Consider the following 11,154-nt stretch of genomic DNA (forward strand, 5'->3'; position numbering starts at 1 on the left):
GAAGTTATGTATACTTTATGCAGGATAGAACATGGCCATTCTATTTGAACATGCTAAATCTTATTACGGATTATCATCTATACAATACTTTGGTTATTACACCGTAACAAAAAGCTTTTCCTTGAAATGTTTCCTATAGATGCAAAATACGCTTGAAGCTTTTCCTTGTCAATATCAGAAGACCATCTTGTTCCTCCGCGTGCTTGAAAAGACGACATACAACAAGGCTCATAATATTTATGCTTGTAGATTTCTGAATCTGAAAGCTTTTCCAAGTGACTGTCCAAACACACCCAGATTCCATCTCCTTTCTGGTTAACTTTGTCCAAACCCAAGTGTCATCATTATAACCAGCAAGACTAGCCGGAAACTCCCGGTGCTCTATTGACCGTAGGCAATTTTGGAGACTAAAGCAATAATAAGGACCATTTGCTCTAAAGTTGGCGAACATCTACTGAAGATTTTGGACAAATGTTTCCCAGATTCTAAGCTGCCTTGATGTGAAAATTTCAGTATGAGATAACTCAAATATCAACTGAATCATAATAATGGGAACAGAATATATTGAATAGCAAGGAGGAGGAAATCTTACCTTAGCCAACTTTTCACGCAGACAATTAAACAAAAGATGTGGCAGCGGTTCTCCTCATCTTGAAGGGGAAAAATTAGTTCTGCCTAAAGATACAAGCTGGTAAGTCGAGGAGAGTCCACCTTAACTCTACTTCACATGTACACTGATACAGGGAGGCATAAAGGTGCAATGTCAACGTACAATAACATGCCTGAAGTAAAATCTGTCAATTGGCACTTGCTGGAAAAGGAAATTTAGCAAGAACAATTTGTTTGCAGAGAGTTGAAGAATCAATTCATTAGATTAGTAGCACCTCATTCGGTCTTGGTGCCCTTCTGCACGGCTAAGTCTATTTTTGCATCAAGTCAGCTAGAAGCATCTGTTGCACCTCATTGACTCCATTTGCCTTCTGTCTTTATATGATAAGATTTCATGTCAAAATTTATAGTTTTGCACATTTCGCCTTCTATTTCTCATGGAATGCCTTGGTAAGTTTTGCAGCATCATAGCCCGTGTCTTGCCATCGGGTTGAAGGCCTCTCTCACGCATTTCCGTGTACAGCTTCTTAGCCAAATCAATCTTCCCTGTTAAAAACATCCCTTGAATAGCAGCATTGTAAAGTGATCCATTTGGTGCAGAAAGCTGCAAAATATAAGTTTAAGAATTGAAACAACTTAGTCCTGGATAATCATAGTTTGATAGCTTCTATGCTTCCTTCCTCCCTAATCACTTCCATCCAATGTCAAAGATTTTTTTAAAAAAAACTTAAGGAATTGAACAGAGAAATAATCAAGTCAATAATCAACACTCCCTGTAGTTTTTTCCCAATAGGTTTGAGTTTCTGATATTCCAAATTGCAGATTTCCGTACAAGTCATGATGCATCAGCAAGTTTACTCTCAAATAAAATCTTACCCCGAAAAAGAAAAAGCACAATCAAATACACAGTTAAAGGCTTATAGCATATACTCCAAGCCTGTAAACTTCATCTATTTGGAACATGACAGGGAGGTTAAAGAAGGGAACAGCTATGTTAGAAGAAGATGTAAATCATGATGAATCAGCACGTTTACTCTCAAATAAATTCTTAACCCAAAAAAAGATAAAGAACAATCAAATACATAATCGCCCTTCTCAAGACAAACAATAAAACAATCAAATCAACAGTTGTAGCATATTCTCTGAGCCCATAAACTTAATCTATATGCGATATGGCAGGGAAGTTGAAGAAGGGAATAGTTATGTTACAAGTAGATGCAATGAATGTCTGACTTACTTTTAGTATTTCCACTGCTTCATTCCAGAGAGAACCCCAGATGCAAACTCTCATCAACGACAATAGAGTAAATATGTCAGGAGAATGTTTTTTGCGAACCATGCGGTAATAAACTTGTAACGCAACCTTGGGCCTTCTCGCTACCTCACAAGCTCCAATTACTTGATTATAGGATGCAGTTGAAACCGGAATTTCGGAAGCCTCCATCTGCCACAGTATCTGTATAGCTTTGTCCCACAACCCAAGTCTGTGGCACGATGTCAAAATAGTATTGTATATATGCACATTCAAAATGACACTTTGAAGATTCCTGATTCTCTCAAAGAGCTGAAGTGCCTCTGAATATCGATTTGCCCTGTTTAAGGCATTGAGCAATGAATTCCATGTGTACGCGTCAGGTGCATGACCTAGTGATTTCATCAACTCATAAACTTCAAAGGAAAGTTTGACTTTGCCAGCTTTTCCAAGTGAGTTGATCACTGCGTTGCATGCTCTTTCATTTGGCTTCAGCTCGTTGTCCAACATATATTGCAAGACGTTCAATGCAGAATCATACTTGCCCTCCCTAGAGTATGCTCCAATAATAGCATGCATTGTATCACCTTCTGGGCTCAATCCATTTCGAATCAACTCACTGTATGCATCAATAGCTAATTCATTCTGACCACAACGAACAAACGTGCAAACTAGTAGACGGTAAGTGACTATCGTTCCAACTTGACCATTATCCTTCAAAATGTTCCAGATCTTTTGTGCCTGATACCAGCTGTTTGCTTTTGCAAAAATGGATATCATCGTGTTGTATACAACAATGTCAATTTTTTCTTTAAGATTCTTACTGCTTATCAATTCACTGAACATGTTCATTGCTGCATTACAACCCCGAGCATCAGCAACTGCCTTCAGAATCAAGCTATAAGTGTGGCCAGTTGTTAGCCCACTAGCCTTCATGGAGTTGAAGTTTTTTAAAGCAATATCAAGCATTCCATTCCTCAAGAGACTTGAAAGAAGGGAATTACATGCATGTAAATCAGGTTTAAGACTTGAGAAAGTCATCGACTTGTATATCGCCAATGCACTTTTGGGTTTATTTTGCCTGCTGAGCTTCAAGATCCTTTTTGACAATACCTCCTCATTCGTCTCTTCTAAGTACATAATCACATCCTCACCCAAATTTTTAGTTTCTTCAAGAAAACTTGAAGGTTGGTTTGTATCAAGATTTCCAATATTTGAATTCGTCAAACAGTCCTTACGAGACAATTCCAGCTTATATGCATCATTGGTTGAATTTCCGTTTTGGACATCAGAATCCTCACTCTCTCTATCACACACGGATTCAAGTTCACAAGGGACATTCAGAGCTATGCTGCACAGGTTATTCACTTCCTTGAAGCTAAATAAAACTGATGGTAACTTTAGCTGTGAAAATCCAAACATAGTGCAATTTTCAGAAACATACACCAGATTAGAACCATTAAAACTAAGACACCCTTTTACTTTTCCAGTATAAAGAGCGAATATCTCACGTGGGTATCTTAACTTAGCCCTTCTTGAATAACAAAATCGATTGTTCTTCTCATTCCCATGTAAGTAAACTGCCAAAGTAGGTAAGTTTTTTATCACATGTACCATACTCGCTGCGCAAGGTACAACAACCTCATGAAACAAGAATATCTCACCTAATTCAAGACTAGAACAATAGAGCCACCACCTGAAGAAATTCAACAGATTTTAAGGACAATAACAAATTAAAGTTTCAATCTGTATCATTCAATTTAAGCAAATGAAATGGTTGATAATTGAAAGAGGAGAGTATGCATGTCATATTCGTTATCTGCAAGAACCAAACGCAACCTTAAAACTGTAACTTTTGGTTTTGCAAAGAGCTCAAAGAATTGAAATTTACCTGAAATTTAGAAGGTATAGTAGATATAGCTCGAGGGTAACTTGACTGCTTCAGCACACAAATGGAGACACAAAAGAGAATTGACAGTTGGCCGAGCAAGTAAAACACTCGAACTGCACTTGAGAAAAACTAGGATATTTGAGGGAAAACGGATAGAAGAGAATTTACAAAAATCTACTGGCATAATGGGCCTTGAATAGTGGGCCTTAGATAAGATCCAGCCCATTTTTGTCTGCGACCGTGAAGCAACTTTTATTCACCACAACTAAATCCCGGTTGATTTTAACCAAGCTGAGACTCAAGAATAAAGTCCGTAGAAGATTAAATATTCAAAAAGATAAATCTAAATCATACGAAAGGAAATATATTTTATACATTTTAGTTTGCTTCTCATAATCACTAGAATACCTTGTATCTTGCTAGTGAATATACTGAAAATAATTTAGTTTCAGTAGGAGTAACATAATAGGTTTGAGAATTAGGATTTTGAGTTTAATTATTTATTGGCTTGTAACCATTTTCATAATTTCAGGGCCCAAGGAAAAATTTAATGCTTTATTAGTTTTAAACTTAGTATATAAATATATTTTCAACATGTAAATTCATTCGGTACGTTTTGGTATTTTTTTGATTTATTTTCATAAAATTAAAAACTTACCCTAATTATCGGTAAGGTTATAGATCTATATAAAAACCTTATTAAAAGAAACCTAAAAATCGATTCGGTAAGGTACGATTGGGTCGGTTTAGTCGATTTTTAAATATCCATTGACACCCTTGACTCTCTCTATACTCAGTCAATTAATTATTTAAATGCACTTTAATTCAAAACTAGTTGAGATTAATTACATGAATTTGCTGAGTCTGTTACATATTATTCGAGTCTGATAGAGTTTTGTCTAGGACTACTAGCGGTTTTTGTTGTGTGCACACCATTTCTCTCATTTTGCATAGTATGGGGTTATTTATTGTCTCTTTCGATCCTGATTATTATTTTTCTGGTTTCTTTTGTTGTTACGGATTTATTCTTTTGTTCTTTTCTGATATTATTGTCTTGTCTGTTGAGCCGAGGGTCTTTCGGAAACAGCCTCCCCACCTCCGGTAAGGGTAAGGTCTGCGTACACTCTACCTTTCCCATACCTCACTAGTGAGATTCTACTGGGTTGTTGATGTTGTTGTTTATTTCATTCCAACACCAAAAGTTGTCGTTTAAGACATACTAGACGTCTTTACTATTAGAGTATTCTCCAAATCTCGCATTTGTTCCTCTGCAGATATATACATCTTTAACCAAATTAAAAGGTCAAGTGGCAAAGGCAAACAACTTGTAGTCATATCTTTAACCAAATTAAAAGATCTTGTGGCAAACAACTTATTGTCATAGAGGAAAAGTAGTTGCAAACGTGCAATGATAATTCGCACCATTCTCCCGATATCTTTGCTCCTCTTTATACAACTTTCTCCTTATCTTCAACTAAAGGAATCAGACTAAGCTGGAGAAATCAACTATCTCTTTTATACAACTATCTCTTTATTGTCGTAGCTTGTTTGGCCAAGCCGGAGAAATTAGCTTATTTTGAGATGTGCTTTTATTAAAAGTGCTTTTGAAAAAAGTACTTTTGAAGAGAAACAATTTGTGTTTGGCTAATCACTCTAAAAAGCACTTTTGAACAATAATTTGTGTTTGGCCAAACTTTTCAGAAAGTACTTTTAAGTATCAAATTACGAATAAAACATGAATAAATTTACTTAATAGTTAATATTATAAGTAAATAAATAATCTTAAAAATTTATTATTACAGGCAATAATTAAATCTTTTTATTTTATTTAAGTTAAATACTTAAATATGAAAATAAAATTTAAAAGTACTTAATTCTTTTAATATAAGTTAAATATATTAAAAATCATTCAACAAATATAAAAGCATTCACCCCTAAATTTACTATATATTAGAAAGCTATCCTAAAAATAATAAGAAATATTTATACATTAATATCCTAAGTATTAGGTTTAACAGTTATTTTGGTATATACTATATTTTGTTAAAGGTATTTTTGGTAAAAAGAAAAGTCAAAACTGCTTTTGCTTCTGCTTTTGGAAAAAAGCTACGTTTTCTGCTTTTCAAAAAATGTTTCGGCTTCTTCCCAAAAGCACTTTTTTCCCCGAGAAAAACTTGGCCAAACAACTCAAGTTAGGAAAAAAGTGTTTTTGAAAAAAAAAATCACTTTTGACCTCTTGAGAAGCTTGGCCAAACAGGCTATAAGATAAAAGGCAATCTCATCATTACAACCCAAGGGCACACGAAAAAATAACAATTCAATGGCCATAAAAAGGCCGATTAGTGACGAAAAGGAACGTCTAGAGGCAGTTGTAACATTTCTTACACTTAAATCTTTCCCCCAAGAAGGGGATGGCAGAGTTCCTACCTTCGCTAGAAAGGCAGGTATGTAGGCCAGGGACCGGGGAGGGGGGAGGGAGAGGGGGAAGAGGATTGTTCTTAAGCTGAAAGAATGGCAAGACTCGGCAGCACCAGAATCGCATATAATTTTTCAAAATTTACATGGTGTAACTTAACTGCTTCACAATAAACAACAATGAAATGTTACAGATTCCAACGTGTCACTCAAATAAGATGCACATTTGAGATCATAAAATATACAAAGAAACTCTGATGGTGCTTTGTTACAACTGAGACACAATGGACAGGAATAGGATTCCATTGGACTGCGCTGGTCAGAGAAGTTTGGGAAGTGACAAGCTTGCGGAGAAACAACTCCATGTCCACTGAAAGAGACCTTCCACTGAATGGCTCTATGACTAGATCTCTCAGTGAACAGCACCCACCAAGTTCCCAAATCGATGGAAACCCGTCTAACACCTGTGGATAAAGCAATATATCAATTGCAGACAGTGATGCAGTAGAACAATCCAAGGACTTCTATCATCTTTTTCCTATCTGATCAACAAAAATAAATAAGATAATGAGAAACATGATTCAATATATAAAAGGTTAACAGCAGAACTCTCCGCCACGTTAAATTGGCAACATGCCAGTGCTGAAATAAAATTGCCAATATATTTATGTCAAGCATACAAATGTAAATTTTGACAACGTAATACCTGCATTTATGCATCACTGTGATCTGAAGCTTCCTCAGAATCAGACAAGGGCAAGAGGGTACATATCCCAAGCACATGCCCGTTAAGGCAAACATAATACTCAATTGCATCTTCATAAGCACCCAATCTACAGCTGGCACTAGCTGGTATCATTTTTGCTTGCAGCATGCTCCACAGTTTCGCCTTACAGTAAGGGCACACTTCTGTTGGATGGAGCTGAGCCTCTCTCTTAATCAACATTTTACGAACTTTTGAGGAAGCAAAGGATTTAAATATTCCCCGAAAAAATCCAATATCCCCCTCATCTCCTTGGTCAAGATGCTCGCAAGGATCAGAAACATACAAAACATCTGTCCTGCATTGTGGTAACAGAAAGCTCTTTCCGGAGGTCCTAGAGAACCTAGTTCTATAAACAAAGTGTCCTGGAATGTGGATGCTATTGAATAAGCCACCTTTATTACATCCAGAGCAGTAAATAAGAAGCTTTCCAAGAGCTCTCCAGTTCCCATCAACACTATGACTCCCACTAGACTGTAAATCAAGCATCATTTTGGGAGCTCTAGTCTTACAAAACTCCTTCCAGAGCACTCTCTTTGCAAGGTCATCAAACCATTTGCATACACAAGATAAACTTGCAATCGACTTAGGATTCCAATTCAATTGCTGAAAAACCAGAAATATAATTTCTTCGTTAAGATGCCCTTTTGTACACTTACAACTTGCTGAGTGTATGCAGCGATACTGCTTAGTAATAATCATCGTCTACAACTGCAGCCACCACAATTGAAATGACAACAAAAATTAGATCATATATTTCTAGTACTTTCACAAAGATGACATCAAATACCAAAGATACTTCAAATTGGCTGTAAAAAGTGTAAGATCAAGGACTGCTTAGTGGCATAAACAATGAAAATATGTCTCTAGTCGACAACCCTATATATGAACCAATCATGCTAGTATGCTGAATGTAAGATCAGAGGATTTCCAAAAGCCCCATTCAATAGCAAGTAATCTCTTTACTTATCACTTGATAGTTTTACTTTTACCACATCACCATTGATTGATTAAAGACCAGATTAGATTTCGTTAATGAATCATTAGCCAATGATAGTTATCAAGAAAAACAATTTACCCATGAATGGTTTTGCAGAACCATAAAGACCAGAGGTAACAGAAAAGAAGTATTCAAGATTTAGAATCATCGTCTCTTTGAACATAGGCCAAGATCCATGAGGTCAATATCGTAATTATACTGCACCAGAACTTCGTGGTACCCAACTAATGGCCCATGACATGAGAGAAAACAAAGAATTAAAAATGAGAAAGTTTGGAAGAACCGAAACCTGTAAGCTGAGGATGAGTAAAGATAACGTAGCTTTTAAACAAGCTTAGAGATTCGGACTCCAGAGGGTAGAATTTAAAGATGGCACCGGCTCAGAACTTACAAGTGTTTGATTTCACAGCCATTAAAGGATGAACTTACTGGTCCAGGGCCGGCTCTAATGGTCTAGCTACTAAGGCTTGTGCCTTAGGCCCCCAAATTTGGAGGGCCCCATATTTTAGAAATAATAGGTTTATAGGTAAATAAAATAAAATGTATAATACTTTTAGTTACAAAAGTAGATTTTTTAATATAAAAGGAGAAAAGCTTTTTTAGATATGTAAATAAAGTAACCGTTTGACTTACTTAAAAATGGGTAGTATGAATATTTTTCCAATGTGTGAATCGAAATTAATTTGACAAGGAAAACAGTACAAGTAGAAGATACTATATACTCAATCAAATAAAAAAGACTTGATTCTTTTCCAAATATTTATATTGCTTTCAAAATAGTGTTAACAGTTCCTAAGGAAACAACTTTTTAAAATTTAAAATTGATAAAATCTTAGCAAAGATCAACAATGTCTCAAGCAAGATTTAATCGGTTAGGCTATATTATCAATTAAAAAGAAATTATTGAACGAAAACGATTATAATTTTTTTTAATAACTTTGCATCTCAAAAAGCTAGAATGGTAGACTTCAAGTAAAAATATATATTATAATATTTAAAAAAATTAGGCCTCACATTAAACTTTGGCTTTAGGCCTCACATGTGCTTGAGCCGCCCTTGTACTGGTCACATAAGCAGATGGGATATATTTATGGCTGGATGCTAGTTCCCTATATCTAGCTCCAAATAAACATAGGATCATAAATGTCTCCTAATATACAGTAGCGTCAGATATGGAGGTGAACAATATGCTTCAGTTGGGAAAGCAGTCTGACAATAGAGCATAGGAGTTCGGCTACTCTAAGCACAAGAAGGAATTGTAGCTAGTAAGAAGAGCCTACTTGTGGGTTATTTCTACGCTTCATGCTCATTTAGTATAACATAAAATGTTTTTCTGGGAAATCATTCATTTTATAGTGTTTGGTTGGTAATAAAAGTAGGTGATAAATGGTAATCGTACAACAAGTAGCATAGGCTATAAGGATAATGTACTGGGTTTTATTTCTTCGTATTAAAGGGTTGAAAACAATGTCTAAGTGCTGATTTAAACAAGTAGAAAGTAAGAGGTTGGACATTTAAATGAATGAAGTTCTTATCCCCCTTTTGGTGGAGATAGATCCCTTCGATAAAACATTTTTCATTGTTCAACATAACCAAATATTGGAAACTGACTTCGTAAAGGAAACCATTTTTTGCAGCACAACGCACTCATGCATCACTTAGTGCAAGCAAAAAACAAATTCTAGATTCTAGATATCACATCAGGCCTTTGTAAAGAAGGAATAAAGAGCTATACTGTTCATTTTTTATAATTAAAAACCATGGAAGATAACAAAAGTTTAAAATTATTAGAAATCATAATCCAACGTTTATATAATTGGAATGATTTAGTAAACAATTACACATTTACGACTTTCACTCCAACAAACTAATAGTGAAAATAGGATGTAAATATTTACATTTTCCCCTGTTTTGTGAGAAAGTTGGTCTTTTACACCAAAAGCCAGATCAGTACAAGCAACAAATTTGCATTTATTATCACATAAGAAGCAAATAAAAAACAAATCAGCTAGTGAAAATCACTTAGAATTATAACAAATCGGAGCTGAGGTTTCATCATGCAGCTGAAGAAAACAAAGCCCTATCAATCCAACTCACATTTCTTATTCTACATTTTAGGATTAGGGTTTTTGTCTCACGAGTATAAGAGGGAAGGGGAAAGTCAGAGAAGCAGGGAGCTTACAACTTGGAGTGGCCGGAGAAGAGATCGGAGAAGTTCGCCGGAGAGAAGCAAGTTATCGGCGGAGCGAGCGTGAGCGGAGAGTGGTGATGGTTGGTTCAATGGACTTGGAGAAAGAAAATTGACTGAGCCGCTTCAGCTGACGCCTACTGTGGCGTCATTCTGAATTGTCCACTTGAAACCAATCAAATGATATTTTGGGACCCGTTTTTGAACCCACTCCTTCTTTAATGTCCCCCCAAAACGGCTAAGAAGATACTTGGGCTTGTCAACATCACAAGTAAGGCCCAATTTTCGATCGATACGATAACCCGATTGTCTTACGGATAAAACCCTCAAATAGTCACATTTTAGCGGACTTACACAAATAGCCCTCAAAGTGGATGGTCTTAAATTTTTATCCCAGCTAACCCTATGCATAGAAACTTCAAATTTAACAAATGTTGTACCTCCCTTGCCCCATTGGTAACTGTATAGGATAAAATCTGCCCTAGAATGTTTAGGGTGATATAGTATCAAGGAAAGAGTCAGTCGAGGTCGGTTAAGGAGCAGCAAGACTCATGGTCGAGATGTCAATAATGATTGAGGTCGAGCACCGTAGATAGAGCAGTAACGGCTAGTTTGTGAAATAGAATATTAGTGAATATTCTATGCACTTGTACTATTAGGGTTTGCTAGAGATATGTCTCGGATAAATAAGGGGATAGAGAAGGGAAAAGGCATGTAATATTCACTTGATAAGAACACTTTTAGAAGAAGATTTCATCTCTTGTAAAAATACAAAGATTATCTTTTTATCAAGATTTTTGTCTATATTATTCCATATTTTTCCACCAGATCCGAGAATAATTCGAACAAACCTTGAATTTATCTGTCATTCATCATTGTCAGGAGGAACATTCGTCCAATCCATCCTTTATTAGGTGAATCATTCCTATTATTTACTTAAAATGTCATTTATTGTTATTTATTGCTAGTTACACCTCCATTATTGCTCATTCTTTATGAACGTTTTGTGCCTATCATTGTCAATATTTCACTGGAT

At 35.8% G+C, this 11,154-nt stretch overlaps 2 protein-coding genes across 3 annotated transcripts; both read right to left on the reverse strand.

The window, feature by feature from the left end:
- Positions 1-38: 38 nt before the first annotated feature.
- On the reverse strand, positions 39-6,879 carry LOC104086777 (pentatricopeptide repeat-containing protein At3g29290). Its single transcript, XM_009591109.4, has 6 exons — positions 6,874-6,879; positions 6,440-6,631; positions 3,753-3,881; positions 1,847-3,265; positions 593-1,213; positions 39-490 (listed from the first exon to the last, which is right to left on the reverse strand). The coding sequence occupies exons 1-5, from the start codon at positions 6,877-6,879 to the stop codon at positions 1,007-1,009; spliced, it is 1,953 nt and encodes a 650-aa protein (XP_009589404.1). The 3' UTR covers positions 39-490; positions 593-1,006.
- LOC104086776 (EID1-like F-box protein 2) lies at positions 6,280-10,254 on the reverse strand. 2 transcript variants are annotated; one of them, XM_009591107.4, is made up of 3 exons: positions 10,113-10,254; positions 6,874-7,641; positions 6,280-6,631 (listed from the first exon to the last, which is right to left on the reverse strand). In XM_009591107.4, exon 2 carries the CDS (start codon positions 7,630-7,632, stop codon positions 6,880-6,882), a length of 753 nt encoding a protein of 250 aa, XP_009589402.1. In that variant the 5' UTR covers positions 7,633-7,641; positions 10,113-10,254; the 3' UTR covers positions 6,280-6,631; positions 6,874-6,879. The 2 variants fall into 2 exon arrangements, with proteins under 2 accessions (XP_009589402.1, XP_009589403.1); XM_009591108.4 differs by having other exon boundaries at positions 6,571-6,709.
- Between the last annotated feature and the right edge of the window lie 900 nt (positions 10,255-11,154).

Source organism: Nicotiana tomentosiformis, chromosome 2, assembly GCF_000390325.3.
Source record: "Nicotiana tomentosiformis chromosome 2, ASM39032v3, whole genome shotgun sequence".
In the NCBI taxonomy this organism is placed as follows: domain Eukaryota; kingdom Viridiplantae; phylum Streptophyta; class Magnoliopsida; order Solanales; family Solanaceae; genus Nicotiana; species Nicotiana tomentosiformis.